The sequence below is a fragment of the Rhamphochromis longiceps genome, linkage group LG3, assembly GCF_057381845.1.
Source record: "Rhamphochromis longiceps isolate RC_006_pf linkage group LG3, R_longiceps_female_GT1.1, whole genome shotgun sequence".
Classification (NCBI taxonomy): Eukaryota; Metazoa; Chordata; class Actinopteri; order Cichliformes; family Cichlidae; genus Rhamphochromis; species Rhamphochromis longiceps.
In genome coordinates, this window is record NC_140559.1 from 39,723,418 (window position 1) to 39,751,310 (window position 27,893).

Consider the following 27,893-nt stretch of genomic DNA (forward strand, 5'->3'; position numbering starts at 1 on the left):
ATGTGACATGGTCACCAGTACAATTATGATACTTAGGAGCTTAGTATTGTTAGAGTTGGAAGTGTCTTTGTAATTTTCCTTTAGTTTGATATCCAACTCTGAATTATACTGTAAACATTTATACAATTACAATAATAATTATTACAATAACAATTAATTTATTAATTGATCATTTACAAATAAATAGTCGTGCAGTCTTGCAAACCTTCCCTATCAATCTCGCTGCTGTCCATATGTCACAAATCACCCCTGCCCACTCTTTACCCACCCTTGCTGCACTCTCTTTGGGGCTCTCAGTTGAACTTATCCACCTTCACTTCCTGTACTCCTACTCCAGCTTCACTGTTAAACTGTCTCTTATCCATACACATGTGTTCTGTCTTGCTTCTACTGAATTTCATTCCTCTTCTTTCCGATGCATGCGTCCTCCTCTCCAGCCTCTCTTCCACCTGCTCCCTACTCTCACTACACATCACAATGTTTTCTGCAAACAACATAATCCACAGAGACTCCTGCATGACCTCATCTGTCATCTTGTCCATCACTACTGCAAACAAGAAGGGCCTCAGAGCTGATTCCTGATGTAATCCCACCCCCAGGTTGAACTGCTAAGTTACAACCACACACCTCACTGCTGTCTCACTGTCCTCATACATGTCCTGCACCACCTTCACATACTTCTCAGCTACTCCTGACATCCTCACGCAGTACCCCACACGCTTGGCACCATATCCTTACTCTAGATCCACAAAGACACAGTGAAGCTCCCTCTGACCTTACTTATACTTCTTTCTCAGCATGAAGCCATATGCTGCCATATCACTGACATAATGTTTTTTTAATGTTTTTGTTTGTTTTTTCATGTTGCTGTTGACCTTCTCTTGTTTTATTGATGCCGTGCCTCCTTTAGGGACCTTCAAAAGTAAATACATAAAATGAAATAAATGAAAACAGAATAAAGTAAAACTAACTAAAGAACAGGTTTAATGATACTGAAGGCGTGTTTTTAAAAGGGCTACAAATGAGTTTCTTCTTCTTATTAGGACATCTAATTAAAGCTCCCTTGAAGTTAACACACATGTAGCCCAACACACATATGTGATACATATTTCATCCCTGAAACTAAATATTTGGTACATTTAATATTTGTACCTGTAGCTGAGTTTGGATCTAGATTATGGTAGTCAGAAGTTTCCTCTGGATCATCACGCTTTCCTGTATATTAACACGGAAAATATATGTGGGTATCATGACTCTGAAGGGCCTTGAAAATTTAAATGGTACAGTATACAAATGAGATTTTATTCACTGAAACTTAAATGTTACATATATTTACAGGTATGATTTCAGAAGTGCACATGCTTTTGGCTACATGATGTCTTTACATTTATAATTCAAAATCTGTTTTGTATTTTCATATTTTTTGTACTCACTCCTCTGTTCGACACTTCTGAGCTGAAGAGAGATATTTCTGTAGTCATCTGTCCGTCCACCTAAAATGAGGACAATTGTACTATTTTAGATTTTTATTTCTCAGTAAAAATAAGATTTTGATCTAATCTTTAATAAAAACAAAGACATATCTTATACTGTACCAGTGTTTTCAGAAGGTCTGCATGACTCATAGACGTTCATGTCACCTTTGGGTCAGTGAGAATTAAGACAATGACAAAATAATCACTCTGTGTGCAGTAAACTTGCAGCTATATTATAACTGTGAATATAAACATGAGTATAGAAAGGTTCAGCTGTAAATGCTCTTATTTTGTAACAGGTGTGTGGCTGACCGTGAAGAAGAGAGGAATATATTTGCTGCTGATTTTCATCCTGGCTCATAGTTTGAACTGTAGCAGCAGCCTGACTGGTTTCCTGAGACTGGGCTGGTCTGAGGTTTTAAACAGGTTCAAGTTACAATGAATGTGTTACATAGTGTTTGTTTACTGGAGACAAGACAAGAGTGTTTTACCAACCTGATACAAAGTGCACCTATGGAGAAGACAGTAGTAATAATATTAAATGGGTGAGTATTACAAATAAACACAATAATTGTCCATACCATGGCAGTGTCTGGCAGTTAATATATGAAATAAAAATAAATAAAAAATTCACCCTTTGATTTTTTGTGCCAACAACAGAGCAGCAGGGACAGCAGGAGAATCAGTGAGACACCACTAACCAGCCCCGTGATTAGAGAGACAGAAAGTGAAGATCTGGATCCTGTAATGATAAAGTGTAAAAATTAGCTTCATCTATAATGATATAACCCAATCAATGGGATACATCAAGGGCAAAGGACACTTTGAACCTGACAGGCATTTTCTGGTGTGTCTGAAGATGTCTGTAAATGTTTTGTTAAATCAGAAAGTCATCTCTTTAAACTGTGGAGATGAAAAATATTGTAAAGGGTTACACAGTAATGACTGGAAGATGCAATAATCAACGATTTATAAAAATGGCTAAACATACAAACTATAAAATACAGTTTTAGTTCAAAATAAGGGTTTGCATACTTTACGTGGGCAGGACCATTTTAACCTTCTTTTAACCTTTTAATCTTCTTCATTTTCACACTTAGATTTTGTAGACTGTCACTACTGGCCGGCTGGTTTTATTTTATGAGCCTTTTGTTTAAATCTTTTGAAACAGAGACAACAGGGTATTTCTTTTCTGTCTACAACTGTATCGTTCACACTTACCTTTTACTGACATCCAACTTTCTGGTGACTCATGCCCTGAATAGTCACACTTGTAGAAACCTTCATCAGACTTTGACACTGCAGGGATATTTAGCTTTTCTCGGTCATCATTTTGAATTAGTTTCCCATTTTTGTAGAATGCAACAGTGGAATTGAAGTTTCCTGTCCTCAACTTGCAGCCAAGAGCAACAGAGTCCCCTTCATTGACTGGATGGACAGGGCTCACCAGGATCACATCAGTATCTGTAAAAGCCATTAAAATATGAGAGAACTTGCCAACATAAAGTCTACTGTTTCCATCCTTGTTTGGTAAATGAAGACGGTGGCATCAACAGCTCTAATCCTGTTCTTTGTTATGTTTTATTAGTATTATTTTTCCTCACACTTTTAACCACAGCATGATCATTTAAGCTATAGCTGGATTTCAGATGCATTTTTGGCTACGTCGTCTCATAATTATGAATACTGTTATGACACAAAGCTATTACCACACCTATAATCATGGGCTCACATTTCTGCTTCATCCTCTGCAGTGTTGGAGTTATTTGTAAATAAATAAATAACTCAGAAATGAGCACAATGTGTGCAATGGCTGTACTGTGAATTTAAATCCTGTTGGTGCCACTTAATAGAAAACTAAACTCTTGGTAATTATGTGGAAAATATATTTCAAAAATGTAGATATTGAACCATATAATGAAACATGTCAAACATTGTATAAATACATGTTCTATTCTGCTGTATACACATTGTAATAAGATGACTTGCAGCAAGGATAGATTTTTTTGTTGCAGATTAGTCAGTGTTTCAAGGTTACTATACCATTTGAAAACAATTTGTGTATCACAAAATGAAAAACATGACAAAGAAGACCCAGGATTGTTGAGCAGATATAAGCCTCTATCAGAAAACTATGGGATAATATTGCTCTCCCAAAGGTCCAGCAGCCGGTTTCTACAGTCCCCAGATGTTTATAGACTGCTGTTAAAATAAGTGGAGATGCTACACAGTGGTAAATGTGGCCCTCTCCCTTTTTTGTGATGCGTTGCTGCCACCACATTTAAAATGACTTATTTCATGCAATTATACAGTTTCTCATTTTAAAAGCTTAAACATAGATACTGTTTTCTTTCTTAATTTATATTTTACACAGCATCCAAACTCTTTAGAATTAGGGATGTAAAGACCTACAAGGTGCAGTAATGTTGATTCCATTGCTGAACTGTCCTGATTCAGACTCACACCAGTACACAGCATCTTGGTACCGGAGATAATCTATGTTGCATGTGGATTCAGTCATTATCCCCCGGTTTCCACATTCCCGGAGTTCTCTCAGATAGCCGTCCTGAGTAAATGTCATCACTTTCCACTGAGAAGAGTTTCCAGAACAATTCAGAGATACTGAATCATAAATGAAGTGCTGCACTCTGTTAGGACTGACTGTGAGAGAGGCTGCTGAATTTAAATCTAGAGGAAAAACAAGAACTGTCATTTTTTTCTTGATAGATTAATAGATTGAAGACTGTGAATGCAATAGTAACACTTATTTTTACCTTTTTGAATTAGGAGCAAAAATACTGACCTGCAGACCAGACAAACTTTGGTTGACTGTGATCAGTGTGATACTCTGGGTCTCCTCTTCCAGCTCTGCATACATATCCTGCTGTGTGTGTCTGTCCATGAATGATGTAGGAGTCCTGTGCAGTCCCACTGATGCTTCCAGGTAATAATTCATACTTGTAGAGGCGATTAAGTCTATTATCATGAATCCAGTGTCTGTATCTGGAGTAATAGTCATAGGGGTAATAGTGGTAGGGGTGATACATGCCTGACTCCTGTTTAATAAGTTTATACCAGTAGAAGCTCCATCCTGCAGACGGATGTTCAACCTCACAGTTCAGAGTTACTGAGGCTCCAGGACTCAGCCATGATGGAGACACAGTGAGGACAGGATGACGTTCTATTGGAAAATTATTTTTTCAGAGTGAGATCATGTACAAGAACCTTAAGGGCAGATTGTCTGTTAATAAATGCAAGCAGACAATTCACATTACATTTATAATTCACTCACCATAAACTATCTTTAGTTCAAAGGATGCACTCCACATTGTTGAATTCTGTTGTGTACTTCTCATTCTGCCCTTACACCAGTAGTGCCCATAGTGTGATGTAGAAACAGAGTTAATCTTGTATTCATTTTGGTTTGGAGGTTGATGTGAGCTGCTAGTTGCCCACTCATAATCCCACTCAGTGTCTTCTCCTGGGATCTCACATTTCAAAGTGATTGTCTCTCCTCTATATACCTCAGGCCAGTTTGGATGCAGAGTCACAGCAGGCCTGTTTCTAACTGTTAAACAGAAAAAATAAATAAATAAATAAAAATAAATAACTAATTAAATTACTTTTTAACATCTTCCATTAATTAAATAAAGGGAAATTCACCATGACTCACCAGTTTTTTTAATACTGATCACATCACTGTAGTCTGTATAGTAAACTGGGTTGCCTCGTCCTCCTCTGCACCAATAGTCTCCTTCCTGTGATACACCGATTTGTCCATCAGAGTGGAGAACAACTTCTGCCATCGTCAGTGGTTCTGAGGTTTTCTTGCCTCTGTACCAGTAGTAACTCCAACCAGTAGTGGAGGGTGTCACAGAGCAGGTCAGAGTGACTGTATCACCTTCTAGAAAGACTCTACTGTCAGCACTGATGCTGGCCTTTGGTCTGTTTCCTGTTTAATTTAGAAAAAAAAGTATAATAAAATTACAGTGAAACAATTACTGCCCCTTTGCTTTAGAGACAATTACAATTTTACAAGCAATTCTTAAAGGATACATAGTATATCTTATGTTACGTTCACACTGCAGGTCTTAATGCTCAATTCAGATTTTTTGATCAAATCAGATTTTTTTGTCTGCTTGTTCACACTATAAATAAAATGTGACAGCAAACGCGCTCTACTGTGAACGCTCAAAGCGGCCCGCATGCGCAAAAGAAGACGTCACACACAACGCGCTCTGTTTAGACCCAGACCAAACAATATTGTTTGACTGATGGCTTTAATATAAAGACTTGTTTCAGACTTTATGTTTCCCAATTTTGCTTTAAGTTATAAAATTATTTTTGTTATTTACATATGGCCAAATAATGATCCTTATTGCTGTTTAAGAGAGGAGCGGTGCTTCAAAGGATAGTTGCAGATTTCTGTCAGAATCTGCAGATTATACCGTAAAAATAAAATGTTCACGTTTCTCCAACGTTGTCTTCCCAACAGTTTCACTAACATCTACACGGGATGGCCAGGAGTGTCGTCTCCGGCGCTGATAATTGGCGTCTGTCTTGTGTCAGTGACACAGAAGACGGATTTAATGCGACATGACCGTTCAAACAGCAGTCGCTTTCTAAAACATCAGATATGTATCTAATTCAGTACCACATACGCAAGAAATCCAGGTTGGATTTGAAAATATCGGATTTGTGCTGTTCAAACTGTCATACCATGATCGGATATGGGTCGCATAGGGTCAAAAAAGTCGGATTCGATGCGCTTTCGCCTGCAGTGTGAACGTAGCCTTATTCAGTAGCACTCAGCCTGTACCAAGTATGTATGTTTGCATCACATATATGAAATATTAACATTTGCAGTTATATGCTTTTATCAAACTCAGTTTATTTTTGCAGTCATCTGTTGGTAACAAATGCACTGTTATGAAAAAATTAGGACTGCACATTGAATATTCAGTTCTTAATAAGGAATATTCACATATCAAAGTCTAATTTTGTTATTATTTATTTTGGTAGAAGAAACTCATTTAACAGCAGGTAGTCTAAGGAGCTTGGAAAGAAAAGTGTCTGGACTTCTTTAAGTTCCTTGAAGACGTTTCACCTCTCATCCGAGAAGCTTCTTCAGTTCTAAGGTTAAATGGCGGAGAGTGCCAGATTTAAACCCAGTGGGAGTAACCCCCCAAGGTTACTAAGTTCTGACCTTAGAACTGAAGAAGCTTCTCGGATGAGAGGTGAAACGTCTTCAAGGAACTTAAAGAAGTCCAGACACTTTTCTTTCCAAGCTCCTCAGACTACGATGACCTGGATGACTGAGAACCTTCACAGATATATTGACTTAACAGCAGGTGAATAACCAACCCAAAAAGAAAAAAAAAATTAATTATATATATATATATATATATATATATATATATATATATATATATATATATATATATATATATATATATATATATTATTTTTATTTTTTTATATACATATATATATATCATTCTGTTCACTCTCACTTCAACAGTCAGGAGCACACCAAACTAAGTGTGTAAAGGTTTAAACATGGAAAGCTTCATTACAAATGCTTAGTCACAAAGTTCTAATCACGTACACTTGATATGATACATCTATGTGTGATTTTAGCAATTTCAAGAGGAAATAAATATGAGAGTACCCCAAGACATTGCACTTTTTAAGAGGTACATATTGCAGATAATTCCCCAAAGTCCTTTTTAATTGTATAACTATATTACTTTGATCTCCCAGTATTGTTCAAATTTATATTAAATTGAATTGCATTCAATTCTGACGTTCTCTACCCTTTTCATCGACACTCTCAAAGCAAATATCACATCTGCAATGCCCTATAGCCATGACTCCATCCTGCTTGCTCACTAATCATCACCACCCTTCTCAACTTAGCTTCAACAACTGTTTCCCATATTTTCATGTTATGGCTCATCAGTTTTATCACTGTTACTACAGCTCTACATTTCACACTTGATCTTGAAAATCTGCACCAATACAGTTCTCCATTCCTCAGGCTTGTGTCAAAAAATGTGACTAAAAGGCCCACTGCCCTCTCTTCTGGACATCTCCATACCTCCACTGATGTGACATCAGGACCAGCTGCCTTTGTACTCTTCATCTGCTTAGATCATTAACAAACAAGGCTTTTCTGTTAAATGAATTCTTCACCTCACAGGATTTTATGTTTCCCACAGATGCTTGTCTTAGTGATGGTGAGTCCAGCCTATTCTTACAACTACTTTGTACTACTGGCAGAGGTGGGGGTTAGCAACTGTTTTCAAATCCAGTTTCCAATGTCGACATTTATACTGTGCTGTGCACTCTGATCTACCACTAAGATTTTTAAATAGAATTTGCAGAGTTTGTGGGTGAAATAACCCTGAATTATGATCACTTTCAATTGTTGGTGGTTTTAATATTATTATTTAATATTATAATATTTAATATCTAATGTCTTCATCTTGTTGAAAGATTTAACCTCACTTACTCAGTGACTTGTCCAACACAGGAAAAGGGACACACACACCAGACCTTATGTCCCACACAGATTTATGACGCATGTATTTCAGACTATGATGCTGTTTTACCTTCTGCTTCTTGGTTCTCAAATTAAATAGTATTGCCCAGCTTATCGAATTCACATAAATTCTTTAACAGCATCTTCGTTTTCATTAGATTTTAATGACCTTAAACTTTTCCTTTGAAAATACTTCATGACGAAGCTCTCTTACTAGTTGATAAAAAACGAGTCCTTACATGCATAAATGTGCATCTGAATACTTTTTTTACTTACACTTTTGACATAATGCTACTGCTATTAGGTTTAAGCGTTTTATACTTGATGAAATGCTTAATTTACAAAACAGTCATTTATATACAACAAAAATGCTCATTAAACATGCTATGACCCGTTAATGAAGAATAATGATTTCATCATTATTAGTTGTAATGTTTATTATGCCATAAGGTTTTTATAAATAATCAACGATGCACCAATAGATCATTAATGCCTTACACTATGTAGTTATTATATAATGTTACGCTTGTGCCTTATATAGGCATAACAAAATGAAACTTTCTTACCAGAGACTGTCAGTGTGATGACATCACTCCACTCTGTCACAGCATACAGCTCCTGTTTGTTTTTACCCATACACCTGTAGCTTCCACTGCTGATCACAGATGCATTAAGATTTAAGTATGCATTATTTGCCATAACTGTGCTTGAGTCGGGTTTGCTCCACTCATACTCCCACTCAGTGCTTCCACCTAAAGGAATCTGACATCTAACAGTGATCTTCTCGCCACTGAATATCAGAGGCCAGCTGGGCTCCAGGGACACAACTGCTTTGCTGGAAACTTTACAAAAACAAAAATCTAATTGGTCGAGTTTTAAATATTTCTGCATCCCATGTTAATCCAAATGAAAACGCTTAAACTCACCTCTTTTTTCAATAGTGATTGGATCACTGTCCTCTGTGAAGAAAACTGGGTTTCCTCTCCCTCCCTTGCAGTAGTAGATACCTCCCTGTGTGACAGTGATCATTTGATCTGGTTCTTTGTTTCTAATCACCTGAATTTCTGAAAAGACTGAGGCACGTCTGAACCAGAAGTATTTCCACTCATTGTAGCTCCCCACAGAGCAGCTGAGTGTTGCATTGCCTCCAGCTGGTATAGTTCTTCTCTCAGCAGTGATTGTGGGTCTGGGTTTGTTTGCTGTTTGTTAGAGTAAAACAGAGATGTTTTTCTATAGCTGGTCAGATGAATAAGAGTAGATAATAAACTCAAAGGTGATTTTACTTACAGACTTTTAGTGTAAAAGCATCACTCCAAGCTGTTGAGAAGAACAAGTCTCTTCTACCCTTACACCAATATTGCCCGTTGTAGGAAAATGAAGCACTGCTGATGTTGTATTCACTGTGTGTGGGAGGTGTTTTTGAGCTTGTTGTTCTCCATTCATACTGCCACTCAGTGTTTTCTCCTCCTTGGATCTCACATTTGATGGTGATCATCTCACCGCTGAATATCTGAGTCCAGTTCTGTTGCAGAGTCACAAAGGCCCTGTTGGACACTTTTCATACCGAAAATGAATTAATAAAGAAAAGGTTGGTCATCATAAATCTTTGTTCTTTAATTTCTTACAAAAAGTTATCAAACTCACATGTTTTCTGAATGTGATACACTTTGCTGAGACTTGTGAAGAAAACTGGGTTTCCTCTTCTTCCTCTGCACCGATAGATGCCTTCATCTGAGACATTAATGAAGTTCTGCAAAGTGTTCGTATTAATTGCTACTTCACGAGAATCTGGTACTTGTCTGAACCAATCAAAATTCCAGCCAGCAGAGCCCTGAACAGAGCAGGTCAGTGTCACCGAGCCCCCCACTGGAATAGTTGTCCTGTCTGCTGTTATAGTCGCCGTGGGTCTGAGTGCTGTTTGATTTAGAATATGTTGTTTTTCTTATTTATGCATTTTTTTTCTGGGAAAACCTCAACGTTAACAATTTCTCATAATATGTAGAATAAAAGGCTGAAGTAATTCATCAAGGCAGCATCTCATGTGACCAGTTCTTCTCACGTCTCTCATACATCATACTATATATAACATACACTATGCTAAAGTTCACACTGCTTCCTAATTTGGTGTCATCTTCACCAGTTTTCACAACGCTCAGCTGAAAGTTACATCGTACTTGACATATTTACTTCCTGCTACATTTTCAGCCTTCACAGGTCGACTCTGAGTTTGTAACCTAGCAGGAAATGTCTGCTTAATGTTACTGTCCACTCCCTGCTGTGCAGAGATCATTACATCAACAAGAATAAAAGAAAAATACTAAACAGAAACTTTGGAATAACATAAACTGAAACTCTGATGCTGGATTTAACACAGCTGTGCTACTGGAGAATGAAAGTCTAATAAATATGATACAGTTGCTTACCTGATATGGACAGAGTCAGGTTATTACTCTGTTTTGTAAAATCTTTCAAGCCATTGCGATGACCAATACATTGATAATTCCCACTCAGCTCTGCTGTCAGGTAAAGTGAGTAGGAGCTACTTTTACTGAATTGGACCATTTCTTGATCATTCCAGTTGAATTTGTAAAGCCAGTCAGTGGCATTTCCCTCTCTCATGTCACAGATGAAGGTTACAGACTCTCCAGCAAATAAATGGGACACGTTTGGTTTAAGGCTCAGCTCAGCATCTAAAATCCAACATGAACATAAACACACAGAAAAAGTTCAGACCAGATTTTGTCTTAATGCAGAGGAAGATTTCTCACTTTACAAGCAATTATTAATGTATTTTTAATATAATTTGCAAAAATGAAGAAAAAACAAGAATGTTATTCACACATCAATCCATAGAAAAATAAAAAAGGAAGAAAGCTGTTCACTTACCTTGAGCGTCTCCACAGCAGAGGGTAATATTCAGCACTGTAACATATCATTCAATCATCAGTGGTCACATGTCGCAAATAAAAGCCTTTTTAATGAATAGAATTTTACCAGTAGTATCAATAGTTGGACAAACATTTAGCACTCAATATAGTTCCGTCTTTATCGGTCAAATAAAGGAAGTTTCTTATACTCACAGAATAAGGACAGCACGCTGAGCACAGTGAGCCCCATCCTCACAATGAGCCTGAAATTCTGTCACTGCTACTGACAACAGAAACACTGAAACAGAAGTGAGAAACCCAGAATGTGAGAAAATAGTAATGTTTCACCTGATTATGGGAGTAGAGGCTTTCTGCAACCTCGTTTTATGTGTTCAGCCCTTCACTGCTACTTCTCTTTTAGCCCTACATGAGGACACTGATGACACATCTTATTTTTAACTGTTGATACTTCCTGTTTTACTGTGGACAGTATGCAGAGCTGACATTATATATGATCCCTGCTTCTGAAAGTAAATTGTAACTGCTCAGATAATAATGTTTGGGAAAGTGATTTGTCGTAGTGTTTTAAGATTATAAGAGTGTCACCAACGGTTTAATTTAAAAACAAATTTAAAGAAAAAAAAATGGAACAATTTATCATTGTTATGTCTTAGACTACTTAAAATCTGGGGTTCAAACGGAAGGTAGCAAATAAATTCAAGCCTGAATGTAGATTTTCTCAGGGGCAGATTGTTAGAACAATAATGCTTTAAAAAAAACCCAGAAAAAAGAAGGAGCCTCAGCTAATGCTTTATGTAGTGGCTTCCCGATGAGATGATGTGGGTGGCAGATTGTTGCAGCTGCATTCAGCCAGAGGCAGGAACCTGTAGTGGGTCCCACCCATAGACAGACACACATGCACAGAAGAGAGAGAGAGATAGGGAGAAAAACTAAACTTGGAGCAGGAAGTTTAGGAGGACTAGGGGACCATGACACTGACGGTTAGCATGTGGTTGATGAGCTCAACTTGTTTTTCACACCTTGCAATGTGCTGCTAGATCAGGGCTTTGACATCATCTCAGACATTGAGCTTCATACATATGCAAACAAACTTCTTTATATATTTATAATGCATTCAGGAAAGATGTGCAATTAAAAATGCTATACAGTTAAAGATCAACAGGGTTTATAAAAGTATTACAGCATCTGACACTCCTGTGGTTTTGAATAAAAAGTCCGCTGTTGTGTTTTTTTATATATATAAATGAGGAAGTGTAGAGTGAAATGTTAGAAAATAGTTGCTTCATGCAAGAAAGAGGAATAAAGGTCTTTGCATTAAAAAACTACAACTAAGATACTGAAATATATGAGTTGTTTCACCTACTAGGAAATCAGAATGACAAATGGAACAACATAGTCATCCATTGCGTGGCAGGTTTGTCAGCGAAACTCATCCCACGACCAGAATTCTCAAGCAAAAATACCACATTTTATGTTCAAAATTAAATGTCATGCACAGTAGCAGACGCATACAGGTTAGAAAAGTACAGCTGTAACATATGCAGTTTTAACTTTTAAGGACAAAAATACTACATGGCACAGATAAATATTTGTTGCTCAAACATCAAAACTTGACACTTGACGTAACAAGACTTAAGCAAGATGAGTGAAAAAGAGGAACAAAATATAACTAACTATGACCAGGAAGAGAACCCAGATAACTAAAACTAAGTGCAGGGAATATAAATTCAATTAAACTAACTAGTAATAAAATCTTTAAGTTAGCAAATACAAAACTCAAAATGCAACATCAAAAGAATACAATATACCAAAGTCACCCAAGCCTGGGGTTGTACCTCAGTATCTAGTGATTTATTTGTGTGTGACTGCTCCTCACATATATGTTTCTAGTATGTTTGTATTTTAAAATGTTGTTATATTTGAAGCTGAAAGTTATTAACAGTTATTTGTTAGCTCCCACTGACAATTTACCCAAAACCATGTGCTTTGATGATAGCACTTTACTGAGGTCGCAAGATTGTTAATCGGAGGTTTTTCCCCCTTCAAAAACACACTTGGAGCAAAGCTATAACTAGGCTGAATAGACACTTGGTGTCCTGTATAATGCTTTCAGGTTAACCCTAGTTGTACGACAATATTAGATTGGTGGCGATGTCATGGATCGGCAGAATGATAGACCCACTCACAGACGGGTTTGTTCACGTGTGAATAGAAACAGACAAAGCAGCTGGTGAATCTCTAATGCAGGGGTGACAAACTTCAGTCCTCGAGGGCCGCTGTCCTGAAACTTTTAAATGTGTCCCTGCTGCAACACACCTGAATAAAATTAGTAGGTCATTAGCAAGAAATTATTGAACTCGACTGCATGCTGAGGTTACAACCTCTAACCCCAGGGTGTCGAACTCCAGGCCTCGAGGGCCGGTGTCCTGCAGGTTTTAGATATCGCCCTGGGTCAACACACCTGAATCAAATGATTAGTTCATCACCAGGCCTCTGGAGAACTTCAGGACATGTTGAGGAGGTAATTTAGCCACTTGAATCAGCTGTGTTGCAGGACACCGGCCCTCGAGGCCTGGGGTTTGACACCTGTGCCCTAACCCTACTTATGACTATTTGTTTGACATTTCTAAATTTGATTACCCTGAGCTTTGCTTTCTCACTTTATCTTGACTTTCTGTCTTTGTTGGAGTCTTGTTGGATTACATTTATTGTAATTGTAAAATTACAATAAATGTAATTTTACAATTACATTTATTGTAAAATTACATTTTACAATAAATGTAATTGTTTGGAATAATTTACTTCTTAAAGCAATTTTATTGCACCACGTTCATTCACTCATGAGCTGCTGTGACATGAATCAAATGGCTGAATTGCCACCTCAGCATTCTTTCAAGTTCTAGTCTCTTGTTAATGACCTATTAATTTTATTCAGGTGTGTTGCAGCAGGGACACATGGAAATGTTTCAGGACAGCGGCCCTCGAGGACTGGAGTTTGACATCCGTGCATTAGATATTTGGGAATGGCGGTGAAAGTATTGAGGCTTTCCAAGTAAAGCACTGTTGTTTGAAACTCAGGGGGCTTGATACACACAGAGAGACTGATTATTCCACTGAAAGACAAACAGAAACTCATATAAGAAAGAAGCAGAGCACATATCTCACTGACACAATAATATGGCAACAGCTGAGTATCTGCTTCCGTCGTAATACTGAGCTTGATTAGAAATGGTGAAGCAGGTGAATCTGATCAGCTGATCCTCTACAGGAGAGCAGCCAATGGGGCAGCAGAGAAAATGAGTGGAGCTCATGTCCACACATGTCCACAAGCACACACACAAACACCAACAGGAGACAGAGAAAGAGACAAAAGGCAGGCCATCACAAGAGAAACTCGGGGACCACGTCAGGAAACTGTTGGGTTTATCTGGCACAACCTTGTTACCATGGAACTACATGGAAGACGAGGTATTCATGTCAGAGAACAGCAGCATTTAACTTGACAGTGGCACTGCTGCACTAGAGTCTGGATTGGCTCTTTCTATACCTGTGTGGGTTCTTTCAGAGTACGTCTGCTTCCTCCAAACATATGCATGTTAGGTCAATCAGTGATTTGCAATTCCCTGGAGCTGTGAGTGATTTTCTCTTTCCTTCTCTGTTGACTCTCTGATAGACTGGTGACCTCTCCAGGTTACACCCTGCCTTGAGAGGTTCAAGCCCCTCTGTGACCGAAGAATATGGAAATTTTAATCTACAGCAAATGGATGGATGAGTAGATGACTCACACTGGGCATGTTGTATTTGCACAAAAAGAACAGGATATAGACCAGTAAGAAATGATAAAGTAATCAAAGGGCTTTTACACTATGAAAGTTATTGAAAACAAAAGTCTACGGGTCTACTTCAGTTACTGAGTGCAATAACTTATTGGGTGTTCTTTCTAAGCTGAGACAGTCAAAACTTCATTAGAATATTATTATAATTTTAAATTGATGTACTGCAATTATTAGTGTTTTTATCTATTACCTTTGAATCATCATATCTGCTGTCTAAACACTTTCACAATCCTGCTCCTTTTTTAAAGCCAAGAATGAGACAATCTTTCTATATTTATAAAATAACCAGATGATGTATTTGTTGTAAAACTGAACAAATAAACAAACAAATAAATACTGTATCACTGAGTGTGTTTGATGAACAAGTACCCTCATCAACACCCAAGGCATCAGCAGTTGCAAGACAGTAATCTGTGTATTTGTTGGTACCTCTGAAGATCAATATCTAGGCTCCTATTTTTAACAGTAGAGTAAATCCTGTAGTCAGACTGTACATATAATTATTATTTCTGTCTTTCTCTTCCCATGTACAGCTGTTGGGTTCATGAACATTCCCCACTCTGAGCCATGTATGATCTGATAGCACTTAACTTACTTTAGTGTTTAGAACACAAACGTTCAAGTCAATTTGAATCAATTTTGTTTATTTAACAACAACTCACAATAATAGCCACCTTAAAATGCTTTATTTTATAAGATAATCACCTTAAAATAAGAAAGTCTGCTTTAAACAAGCACCTGGTAACAGCTGGGAGGAAGAACTAAATCTTACACTGACAGAAACTAAAATATGTGGATGATATCAGCCATGTGTGAATTAGATCTATCTGGAGCAATGAAGCGCAGAAACAAGAAAACAAGAAAAATTGTTTTTCAACAAACAAGACTGTAGATTTAACAATATTTGAGATTAAATATCTTATAGGAAACACATATTCATATAACACAATTGCCGCTCTCCAAGCAGCTTACATAAAATAAAATTTAAAGTTGATCTTTTCCTAAAGCTGTTAAAAGAAGAAAAGCAACTTTATAGAAAAATGTCAAGTGATGCTTAATTCATGCAGGGGAAGAGAAACATGTATGCTTATCATACACATCAAATGATTTTAGAAACAACACAGGAAACATCTGTAAATATGCACTGCTCAAAAAAAAATTAAAGTAATTATTTTTAATCAGTGTTTAGCATCACATCACTCAAACGTCTATCCTCGATGAAGTAGCAGAAAATGTAGTTAACACTAGGTACACTAGAGGGGCAACAATGAAACGACCCCCCAAACTTGTTTTACAGGTAGAGGTCACTGACATTTTTCCCTCCTCATCTCTTCTGACTATTTTTTTCACTATTTTTGCATTTGGCTAGGGTCATCATCGTTAGTGGCAGGGTGAGGCGATCCCTGGATGCTACAGAGGTTGTACAGGATGTCCAACTCCTCTAGGATGCCAATTCAGTGCATGCTCAAGAGTCTGTCACCCACTGTCAGACCCTATTGTGCTGTGGGTCTTGGGTTCCTCCTGGTATGATAATGACCACCCTCATGTGTTGAGAGTATGCGGGCAGTTCCTGGAGGATTATGGAATTGATACCACTGACTGGTCCCCACACTCGCCTGACCAAAATCCAACTGGGACATTATGCTTCTCTCCATCTGAAGCTGCCATGCTGCAGCTCAGACTCTCCAGGACCTCAGATGCCCTTGTCCAGATCTTGGAGGAGATCCCCAGGACACCATTGTCTCATTATTCGAATGCTCCAACATTGTCAGGCATGCACACAAGCACATGTTGGCCAAACTGACAACTGAGTATCATTCTGAGTTGGTGCAATGAACATTTTACAAACATTTTACAAAACAGTGCATAATCTCATTTTCTCCAATGATCTCTTTACTTCTAATGGAATTAATTCAGTTTTGTCACTGATCCAGTTGGTTTTGCAGATCTTGTTATTAATCTGAAAGAAATGATGCAGCATAATTCAGTCATTAAAGGTGATTTAGAACTAAATTTACTCCCTAAAAACTTGAGTACTTGAGATCATTATTACAGCAACAAATCACAACATGTAAGCTATTTTATTTCTGCACAGTTACCCAGAGCTGTTTGTGATTTAACTTCAGAATAAACTGTTTCATCAGCTGCTGCAGGAGCTGGTTTTCCTGCAAATAAAGAAATGATTTGTCAAATGTCATTGCAAGTGCCTCTTTGTTCAAAGTGACAACTTGATTTATTTATACAGTTTTCCTTGGTGTGTAAAACATGTAAAGCCCAAAGCAAAAGAAATAAGGTACTTATTTGATTACATTACTTACCTTTGTGTCTCTTAGGTTTCGCTTTAGTGTAATAGACCTGTGCGTACAACAGGCTGTCATCTAAAAGAGGATGGACAGATAAGCAGCATTAAAAAACGAGTGGCTTTAATTTCCTTTATATTTCTGTCAGTTAACACCTACAGTAACTCATCACAGGAACTGACTGAAGGAGATTTTCGCTCTATTGAAGACGAGATTTTATGACAACCTGTTACTGTCATGTTTGAAAACCTGTTTCTTTCTCTGCTGGTGTTAAATCTCATTTCAGTGTCAGATCACTTCAAGCTTCCTCCACCCTGGTTATTAAGGTCAGTGACCCTATAATCCAATGATATCTAACTGATATCATTATAACCCTCTTAAAATTATGAAATAATGGTGTAGTCAATGAAGTCAAGAAAAAAGTTATATATTATATTACTTTACTCACCGTTGTCTTTCTTGGTTTTAGATCTATCGTGGGAGACCTGTGCATACAACACACTGTCATCTGAGAGAGGATGGACAGATGATCAGGATAAAAGGTTAAGTGTGTTCATTTTCATTACATTTATATATCTGTCAGTCAACAACACACTGATCATAGAAACAATGATGTTTAATACATAACTTGGCATAAGAAAAACGAAAACAAAACGTAATTACATTTAAAAAACAATTATACCAAAATAAAGAAAAAATATTAATCTCTGAAATGTAAAAACAACCAAACAAAAAAAGGATATAAGCAAAGAGTTAAAAAATGAAGACATGAGGTTGATTACTGGTTGTTGTCTCATACTGTTAGTAGTGACAGGAACACCAGCAAAAAGTGAAACTAGAGAATAATCAGTCAGGAGGAATGAGATGGATTCATAAAACAGATTCACAGTGGTTTATGTTTTGTAGGACAGACTGATCTTAAAGTTGAACTGACCCTGTGTTACACTGGAAGGACCAAGTGTCCAACCTCTTTGTTTTCTTATCTGTGTGCAGCTGATTTCTAAAACTTCCATGTTTAAACACAAATAATCACATAGTCTTCATATATCTGTGCTACTGTATCTACTTTACCATTTTGTGTGTCATCGTGGTCTTTGATTGATTCATAAACACAAGCATCACCTACAAAAACAAGCCAATGATAGGTTAAAAATTGAATTTCTTATGTATGGGTTTGATTATCTTCTAAATCAGCAAACTAGAAACAGATAAATCGGACCTGGAGTTTAAAAATCGTCAGTAAATAAATTAATAAATACAACAACAACAACAAAACTTGTCATGGATCAGGCTGACCTTGGACAGTAGAGTTATGTTGACTGTGTTGAGCTTCATCCTTGATCATGTGGTTCATTGCAGAGCTCTGATTTGTGCTCCGAGTCCTGGTGGAACAAAAAAAAAAAAAAAAAAAAAAAGTAGTAAACCTGTAGATATAATAAGAAACACAGGATGTAGTTCTAGTACAGGAGAGGGGAGATTTGAACCAACCTGGTAAAGAATGAATCTGTAAGAAAAGACAATTGCATTTTTTATTGTAACCTGTTGTGGTGCAGAAATATTACATTGAGAGTTCAGGATACATCTGTGATTTTTATTATTTACATCATATTCAGTTTAATATCAGACGGTTAATGGTCTCACCCTTTGACTGTTTGAAGCGACACAAAAGCAGAAGAAGAAGAATCAGTAAAACTCCACAAACGAGTCCAACGATCAAAGGAGTGAGAAATGAAGAGCTTTCAGGTGCTGCTGTAATAATACCAGGCTTTAATTAGATGCATTTATACAGATTATTAACATAATTCACATGGGAACATTTTAAAATATAGTATTATTTACAATATCACTATTCCTAATAATAACTGAAAATATTCTATTTGTTTTACTATCATATTTCTCTGTGGTGACTATTTACCTGAATAGTGATTAAAAAAAAAAAAACCTTTTGAATTTCACATCACCTGTTTATCATTCCTTTATGAACAAAGGTCTTTAAACCAACAGCATATTTTGATTCATGCAAGTGCTGATAAATTCTGTGAATAGTTTTCTAATTCAAATACATAATGTCAGCTTTACAGAGACAAAAGTATATATCGCTATTTTATCAATTTGTATTTATACTTTAAAGCTCTGTGCTAATATGTTTAAGCTCAGAAGAACATTTACGTTTGTTTGCAGACACTGTGAATTTTTCAGTAATGATAATTATTATTATAATTATACAGTAGATGATGAGTGAGCATAGAAGTAGATTCACATCTTCATCTATTCTAAGTATTGTATAAAAACATAATGAATACTGACAAACTCAAGTATTCACGCTAATCTGTTGAACCCTGGTGTGCACTCTCCCCTCACAGTTGTAGTCTGCATCATCGGGTTTTAAAAGCATATTTAACTTCCTGAATTCATTTGTGTTGGAAGTTTGGTCGTTTTCCATTCATACATCCACTAAAGGTGTAAATGTCAGATCATTAACTTTTCACATTTTGTGTTTCTAGAAGAAGAAAAAAACTCACCCCTGCGATCAATCCTGACTGACTGGCTGTCCTCTGTGTAGTAAACTGGGTTTCCTCTTCCTCCTCTGCACCTGTAGAGTCCTTCCTGTGAGACACTGATTTGTCCATTTGAGTGGAAAACTGCATCTTGTGTGGTCAGAGGTTCAGAGGAGTTCTCATCTCTGTACCAGTAGTATTTCCATCCAGATGATGATGATGATGCATTCACAGAGCAGGTCAGGGTCACACTGCCCCCTACTGGGATGTCTCTCATATCAGAAGTTACTTGGGCCTGTGGTTGATCTGCTGTTGAGTTTAAACAAAGACACAAAGAAAATATGAATATATACCCCACACACATGGGTTGGGATCACACGGCCCTGATGTTGTCTCCATTGATGTTACCTCTTGTAAACCTCCTCTCCAGTTTCCAACAACACATAGGAAGGAATAAGACTAAACTGAAATGGTATGAGTAATCTTACAGATGTCTATAATGCATTTTATTCTTTTAGTGTTTATTTTTTTCTGTTGCATTATGATTCTTCTTTGGATTTATAAAATAATACTTGTGCTTATTCTGTGTGATTCCTTTTTATTACCACAACAGAAGACACAGAACTTCTTACTAATGGAATTTATAAGTCCCACATCCCACACAGCTACACAGACAAATTTAATATAGAAACATTTTATTTATGAGATTTCTTCTAATTTCAGACTTTCATAAAGCATTTTCATTTGATTAGAATATTTTTTTCATGGTAAGTTTGCTTTGATTAGGGAATAGTCTTCTTCCTACATGATCAGAAGAAACATACCAACATATCTCTGTCTCTATAAACCTCCTGTTGAACACATACACACTAATATCAAAAACTTCCACATCACTGTTTGTTCCATTAATACAACAAAATGCATTCATTTATCCACCACTGTTCATGCAAAGTTCTTAAATAAAGTGTTTGAAAGCATCAATTTCATGACAAAAAAAGAAAGAAGAACATTTTTCACACAGTTCACCTCAGCTGGCAAAACAAACCAGTCACTAAAAATGTTGATTGATGCAACCAAATCACTCTCTCTCTCTAGGATGCCTCGCCCCACAGTAATGAAACTGAACAAGGAAAATATTGCATTACTTCTTGTAATCACAAAGAAAACTAGTAATTAATGAAAAAACATTAATCTTACTATCTCTAAATGTTGGCTAATTTAATATCGCTAATATGCTACATCTTCAGCCCACACATTTAGTCCACTTTGTATTTCCACAGACATCACCTCAGTGTTTGTTTGTAATAATAAATTTTTCCACCTTGTCAGTTTTTTTCTTTTTTTGTTTTTCTGTCATTATTGTCCTCAGGTGATGGAGCAGCAGGTCAGCATTGGCGTCTCTATACCAGCTGAAAGTTCATGACACAAAGTGGTGACAAACTGTCTACAATGAGGCTACTATCAGCTGCAGCTCTTTGTCTGACTAACAATGTAACATGCTTTGTAGACCATTGAATTCATCCTGTGCTGACCATTATGACATTTGTCAAATGGAGATCACACAACAAACATGACTTACTTGATCCTGACAATGTGAAGGCTTCACTCCACTCTGTTGAAGAATATGAGTCATCTCTGCGTCGACTCTTACACATGTAGTCTCCACTGCTGGACTCAGAAACACTGAATGTCACATCATTATTGTGTGTCCACTGTGGGGGTGTCCTGGGTCCTCTCCATTCATACTCCCACTCAGTGGTTTCACCTCCTTCCTGCACCTCACATGTCAGAGTGATCGTCTCACCTCTGAATATCTGAGGCCAGTTGGGTCGTTGTTTTACAACAACTTTACTGGAAACTGTTCACACATATTAACAGTTGAGATACAAACAGAAACATGAAATCAACACAGAAAACTCAACATTGTATGTTTGATAATCATGAGTGAATGTATATTTCAAACTAAATTACTGAACTCACTGGTTTTCTCAATGGTGACATCATCACTTATATAAGTGTAGTAAACTGGGTTTCCTCTTGTTCCTATGCAGCGGTAGATTCCTCCTTCAGATACTCTGATATCTCTGTTTTGTTGATCTCTGATTTTACCTTCAGAGGTTGTTTGGGTTCGTCTGAACCACTCATATTTCCATCCATCAGAGCTCTGCACAGAACAGGTCAGTGTCACACTGCCCCCTACTGGTATGATTGTTGTTCCTGCTGTCAGTGTGGCCCTGGGTCTATATGCTGTTATCAAAAACAAGGAGTGAAAATAAAATTCATTCAGTATAAGAGCATAGACACATTTTAAAAAGCTACATTTTACTAAAGAATGCTTTAATGTTATGCAGTTTCCCAGTTAGAACAAAATCACTACCCTTCTTTATTATTTATTGTCCATTCTATGGCCTGGAAATGTCACATTAATGTAAACTTATACAGTTCTCTGATGAAGGATACACAATGATGGATTAAGAAGGCTGTATGCAGGTTTAGACAATCAAAACATCATTGAGGACCACTTTACATTAACATACATTTTTGATGTTCCCCCTTTTTCTCTTGTGATTTGCAACAAACAAAATATCATAAGGGCACAAGAAAGGTAACAAAAAAAAGCTAAATTTTAACATTTTAAGATTATGATCTTCCCACTACCAATGAAATCTACAAAAAAGATTATTTTCTTTTTTGTGATTTTTTTTTTACTCTTGTCTGTCTTCTCTGCAGTTTAAATTTACAGCGTGTTAGAAACTGTTTACACATATTAACAGTTTAGATACAAATAGAAAAATGAAATCAACACAGAAAACTTAAAATTGTATGTTTAATAATCATGTGTGAATGTATATTTCAAACGAAAGTACTGAACTCACTCTCAATGGTGACATCATCACTTCTATAAGTGTAGTAAACTGGGTTTCCTCTTGTTCCTCTGCAGCGGTAGATTCCTCCTTGAGATACTCTGATATCTCTGTTTTGTTGATCTCTGATTTGACCTTCATAGGTTGTTTGGGTTCGTCTGAACCACTCATATTTCCATCCATCAGAGCTCTGCACAGAGCAGGTCAGTGTCACACTGCCCCCTACTGGTATGATTGTTGTTCCTGCTGTCAGTGTGGCCCAGGGTCTATATGCTGTTATCAAAAAGACGAAAAGAAAACACACAGCCATTGAACAACATTTTAAAATATGCTTTCATTTTATTTAAATTCCAACTTCCAAGAAGAGATGTCTTTGCTGAGCACGCATTATTCTCAGGGACTCCTCTCATCCTGCCATTAAACTCTTCCAGCTCCTCCCCTTCAGATGATGCTACCGGACCCTACAGACTAAAACCAGCAGGTTTATGAACAGCTTCTTCCCCACTGCTGTCACCTTACTGAACTCAGTCCCCTGCTGAACCTTTCCATCCACACCCACTTATCCCTCCTAATGACCATTATCATGACTGTCATTCATTCTCAACATTCAGAATATGCTTACATTGGTTAACTGCTATAGTTTAGGACACTGAACCAGTATAGTGTCTGGTATAGTGTGTACACTGTTCACTATTATAGTGCTCAGAGCGCTACGGTTCCACTGTGAATATATTCATAGCACTCTGTAGATCTGTTTACCATATGTAGCACATCTGTATATATTTAGCAAAGATTTATATTTGTTCATAGTACATCTGTATTTCTGCCCATCTGTATAGCAATACAGAACATCTGTATATCTGTACATATGTATACACAGTACATCTTTACATTTGCCTGTAGGTCATCTGTATATTTGCTCTCTCTGTACATAATCTGTTCATAACTATCCCACCATTGATTTATACTACCCTTATCTGTGCATAATTGCTCCTATTTTTTAGCACTTACTACTCTTGCACTCTGATCAGATGCAAACTGTATTTCCTTACCCTGTATTTATAAATGTGTAATGACAATAAAGTTGAATGCTAATCCTAATTTAGATTTTTTTTTTTAATACAGTTTAAGATCATTTTATTTTTTTCTGACATAGTAAGAGAGCTACAATTTTGAGGTTAGTCGGGTAATTCAGGTTGTAGATCTCTAAATAAGCACAGTTCAAATGTTTGTCCATTCTTTGGCCTGAAGAAGTCACACTGAATGTAAACTAATGCAGTTCACTGTTGAAGGAAACACACGATGGGTTCAGAGGGATCTGCCTGGTTCCAAATTTAGACAACAGAAACATCGTCACCTTAAATTATATGGAGATTTGATGTTTCTTTTTTTCATTATTTAAATTAAATTTCATCCACAGTTATTCTTGTTATACATTAAAACATGCACATGTTGTACTGACAAGAAACATATTGTCTGAGTATTTTGGTTGTAGTGTGTACTGTGAACAAAGTTAGGTAAAATGCAATGGTCATGGTTAAAGTTCAATGTTTCAATACATCAGAAATAAAATATTTTCAATGAAACATTTATTAACCCTTGTATGGTGTTCGGGTCTGTGAGACCTGTTTTCAGCTTTTTTCAAAAGAAAAATTAAACAATGAATTATTTTTTCAACCTGAAATTCATTGGCTTTGGCTTATTTTCTGTGAAGAACATAAATCCGAACTAATTTTCAATGACCTCATACTGTACCTCCCCCCACGCATTTACATTACATACAAGGTGTTCGGGTCCACTGGACCCAGGTCTAATAAAAGTGTTGAAAGTGTAGGTCCTGTGTTCCCACACTCTGTCTTCCTCCTTTCTGGTGCTGCTGATAGTGTTTTCTTCCCCTCCTGCTCCCGCACAAAGTTGCAACATTGTTGAAAATTCAACTATCAACACCGTCTGCTCTTACATTCCCACACATTTTACCCTCTTTCTTGAGGGATCCAAATTTTATTTTCTCATACCCTGTCCCACCTGCAAATTAGGGGCATAATACTATAAATAAGACTTTGCCAGTGTGGTTCTTTATCACAACTGATCAAGATGGCAAAAGATTATCTGCTGCGAGGGCCATCCAATTGATTTTGGAAGAGAGAGAGGCTTCGGATGATGATGTTGACAAAGAGGTTTCAGAATATTTCACACTTCTGAAAATTCAGAGTCTGACAGGGATTTTGAAGAAGAGGATGAGGTTGAGCACCATTTAGTAACAAAACGAAGACGAGTACCCCATCTGCAGCCAGCTCAGGACCAGAACAAGCCCACCAGACAGCAAGTGAAGAAATATGGATGTCAATAACTGGTGAAATTGAATGGTCTTCTTGCCCAAGAAATGAGCCACCCTGCAGAGCTGTTACTGTGATAAGCCAGGGCCAACACGGCTGACAGTTACTCATGTGCAGGACATCAAGTCTTCATTTGAGCTTTTCATCCCAGATTCCATCCAGAAAATTATTCTGGACTGCAGTAATCTAGAAGGAAGGTGTGTTTTTGGAGAGAGGTGGAAGGAGATGGACCAAATTCATCTAAGAACTCCAATGGCCTACTTTGGGGTTCTTATCCTTGCAGGAGTTTTTAGGTCCAAAGGGGAATCCACAGAATCCCTGTGGGATGCAGAAACCGGCAAGAACCTTTCCGTGCATCAATGTCTCTGGAAAACTTCCACAAAATTTCCAGGATTATCCCTTTTGATAACCGAGACAACAGACCAGCTCGACGGCAGAGAGGCAAGCTAGCTACCATTAGGACAGTGTGGGATAAGTGTGTGCACCACCTCCCCCTGTTTTACAACTCTGGGCCTAATGTCACCATTGATGAGCAGCTGATCCCATTTAGTTGTGAAACATATTGCTTCACGTGTAAATGTGTCTTTCCACTCACTCCACTTGATTATAACTGATTTATTTTTTTATAACATTTTAGAAAAAAATTTAAAAAAAACGAGAAGCACATTAATTCATAAATGTGATCCAACAAAGGTAAAGGGAAAAAATTAACCATGTTTGCTGTCAATAGGGCTTGTAATTGGGACGAAGTAAACATCTGTTGAGTAATTTAACATAAAATTGTTTGATAGTGTTCATTTGGAAAGCCAAAACTCTAGCGGGTCCACCAGACCCATGAACACTGGCTGAGTAACAAAAATATGAACACCACACAAGGGCTTATTAAACACATATTTTTCATAATTCAGATGAGTATTTTAACAGGAATCATCACATTATTAATCACTGAGGACTTACCTAATACAGTTATAAGGACAGTATTACTGTTCTTTGTATAACGTGACTCCTTCCAGCTACCAGAGCACTGATATTTACCACTGTGGCCTGCAGAGCTAATTTCTAATGTGTAGTCTTTGTATTCACTGTAGGGGACATAGTCTTGACCATCCTTGTTGATTTTGTAATACCAGTCAGTGTCTCTTCCTTCATTCATGTCACACTTGAAGGTAACAGACTCTCCAATGAAATAACTGGACCAGTTGGGTTCAATAGTTAGCACAGCATCTAGAATCCAACACAAACAGACAATTAGCAATCTGAAATACTTATTTAATGCTCAAGGCAGAATGTTGATTGATAATACTTTATTTATATTCACACAAAATGAAAATACTGTGATAAATAGAAAAAAAAGAAACACAAATAGGATCTGCATTAGAGTCATACAGGTTGAGAATAATCTTTATTAAATAAAAAGGAAGAAATAGAAAAAGTGAAAACAGTTCAGTCACCTTGAGCGTGTCCATTGCAGAGGAGCGTACAGAGCACTACAATAAAGACAGAAACTTCAGACATTATCAAACTAAAGACACTAAAATGTAACATAAATAAAACACTGTTGGTAATGATGTGTCTCATTTCTTGAGGCACATGATCAATAGAGAGTTAATGACCTTCTTAAGGAACAATCCCACTAGGATTTAAAGTCCAGTCGCTTTCTTACCAAGCTCCTGCAAACACTTGGAGATTTTCAATGTCTACTATGATCTGAGTCAGTGCACTAAAATAGAATCCAGTCTACAAACAAACATGGTAAAAACAAAACATGAGAGTCCTCTGATCACATGACCTGAAATGGTACAGGCCATCCTCTTTGGGCAACAGATGAAAGACTGGGTTCCAAAAGGGAAATGATCTCCCCAGTATTTCCTTTATGTATTAGAAAAAAATCTCAAAAATTGATGTCATTGACAAATTGCAGTGGGTCACTTCTGTCAACAAGAATTTGTCTAGAAGGTGGTATTTGTTGATCATTTTTGACATATTTATCTGTCTTCTATAGCAAACAACATTCATCTGAAGTTAAACCTGCCTACTGGGAGTTTTCTTTTTTAAATCTCCATTTATGGCTGGACGAGCTCTAATCTTCCTTTAGGAAGCAAGTTTCATTTAGTCAGGAGCAGGATTAGTCGAGTACTCTTTTATACCTGGACTAAGGAAGAATATTTCTGCAATAAAATGCTGTTAAAATCTAGCACTGGCTTTAATCACTGCCCTTATGCGTTTTATCATTGTCTACTATTATTGGTTACATTTTATATTACGATTTAATCAGCATCAAATTATCACTGATGGAGAAACAAACCTTTGTTAGATAAACTAAACCAGCTCCACTCTGATCTGAGTCAGTGCACTAAAATCTAATCCAGTCTACAAACAACCACGTTGGTAACAAACATGAGAGTCCTCTGATCACATGACCTGCAATGGTACAAATGACTGATGCTCTGTTCTTCTTACTAAAACATGTTTATGGATCAGTATGAATCAAACAATAGAAGTCAGTGATGTACTCACAGAATAGGCCCAGCTCACAGAGCAAAGTGGCTCCCATCCTCACATCCAGCAGTGACACGTCTGAAAACTTCTACAACTTTCTGTAAAGAGAGAGAGTGAAGCAACAGCACAGCAGATACCAAAGAACTGTGAAGGAAGCAATGACTTTTTAATACTTCTTCTCTCTGCTTCCTTCCTTTTACACAGAAATAGCAACTTACCATAGTCTGACCACCACATCATGTGATGCATTTATACTCTCCTGCAGAAACATATCAGGCAGATTTTTATCAGAACGGCTGTAAAAAAATATATATATATACTGAAACTAAACAATAATAGCTTGACTGAGTGCCCAAAATGAGATAGACACAAGTCAAAGACAAGCTTTAACTGTGAAGTACTTTAGTTCATTTTACAGCCCAGAAACACAACGAGAAACATTGTTCAGATTCAGATTGCTAACAAATATCTATCATGCATTAGATAATAAAGTAACAGGTTAGTAATAAGTTTTTCCTGGTTGCTTAGAGTGCTGTCTATGGACTTTTTGTATATACTGTAATAACTCCAGACTTGTGCATTACATGCATTAAAATTTGACTGAGGTTCGACAGAAACAGCGACGGATATTTTGTTGCCTTTGTCTGCTGCTT

At 37.1% G+C, this 27,893-nt stretch overlaps 2 protein-coding genes and 1 long non-coding RNA gene across 4 annotated transcripts; 1 reads left to right on the forward strand and 2 right to left on the reverse strand.

Annotated features, from left to right (window-relative positions):
- Nucleotides 1-1,045: 1,045 nt before the first annotated feature.
- LOC146674638 (Fc receptor-like protein 5) lies at nt 1,046-11,231 on the reverse strand. Its single transcript, XM_085397554.1, has 18 exons — nt 11,100-11,231; nt 10,906-10,941; nt 10,443-10,709; nt 9,664-9,933; nt 9,307-9,573; nt 8,946-9,218; nt 8,586-8,861; nt 5,149-5,427; nt 4,768-5,043; nt 4,279-4,656; nt 3,888-4,163; nt 2,697-2,939; nt 2,110-2,217; nt 1,971-1,986; nt 1,788-1,885; nt 1,596-1,640; nt 1,434-1,493; nt 1,046-1,215 (listed from the first exon to the last, which is right to left on the reverse strand). The coding sequence occupies exons 1-18, from the start codon at nt 11,134-11,136 to the stop codon at nt 1,070-1,072; spliced, it is 3,351 nt and encodes a 1,116-aa protein (XP_085253680.1). The 5' UTR covers nt 11,137-11,231; the 3' UTR covers nt 1,046-1,069.
- LOC146674639 (uncharacterized) lies at nt 7,520-16,218 on the forward strand. Of its 2 annotated transcripts, none has more exons than XR_014909548.1 (5): nt 7,520-7,714; nt 9,475-9,607; nt 9,741-9,863; nt 14,581-14,736; nt 16,113-16,218. It is a non-coding gene; the product is annotated as an uncharacterized LOC146674639 (long non-coding RNA). The 2 variants fall into 2 exon arrangements; XR_014909549.1 differs by having other exon boundaries at nt 9,540-9,607.
- Nucleotides 15,419-27,370, reverse strand: LOC146674640 (Fc receptor-like protein 5). Its single transcript, XM_085397250.1, has 14 exons — nt 27,259-27,370; nt 26,193-26,228; nt 25,699-25,965; nt 22,418-22,678; nt 21,522-21,788; nt 21,121-21,399; nt 19,566-19,850; nt 18,685-18,792; nt 18,532-18,547; nt 18,340-18,425; nt 18,115-18,165; nt 17,492-17,551; nt 17,062-17,121; nt 15,419-16,908 (listed from the first exon to the last, which is right to left on the reverse strand). The coding sequence occupies exons 1-14, from the start codon at nt 27,293-27,295 to the stop codon at nt 16,820-16,822; spliced, it is 1,902 nt and encodes a 633-aa protein (XP_085253376.1). The 5' UTR covers nt 27,296-27,370; the 3' UTR covers nt 15,419-16,819.
- Between the last annotated feature and the right edge of the window lie 523 nt (nt 27,371-27,893).

Excerpts from the sequence above, each read along its gene's own strand:
- LOC146674640 (XM_085397250.1), bottom strand. The coding sequence starts at position 27,295 with ATGGGAGCCACTTTGCTCTGTGAGCTGGGCCTATTCT. Across the intron at positions 22,679-25,698 it reads TGTCCTTATAACTGTATTAG|CATATAGACCCTGGGCCACA; the intron begins GTAAGTCCTCAG and ends TTTTGATAACAG. Across the intron at positions 18,793-19,565 it reads AGTCAGGATTGATCGCAGGG|CAGCACCTGAAAGCTCTTCA; the intron begins GTGAGTTTTTTT and ends GTATTATTACAG.
- LOC146674638 (XM_085397554.1), bottom strand. The coding sequence starts at position 11,136 with ATGGGGCTCACTGTGCTCAGCGTGCTGTCCTTATTCT. Across the intron at positions 10,710-10,905 it reads CTGCTGTGGAGACGCTCAAG|ATGCTGAGCTGAGCCTTAAA; the intron begins GTAAGTGAACAG and ends GTTGGATTTTAG. Across the intron at positions 9,934-10,442 it reads CCTGACTCTGTCCATATCAG|CACTCAGACCCACGGCGACT; the intron begins GTAAGCAACTGT and ends TAAATCAAACAG.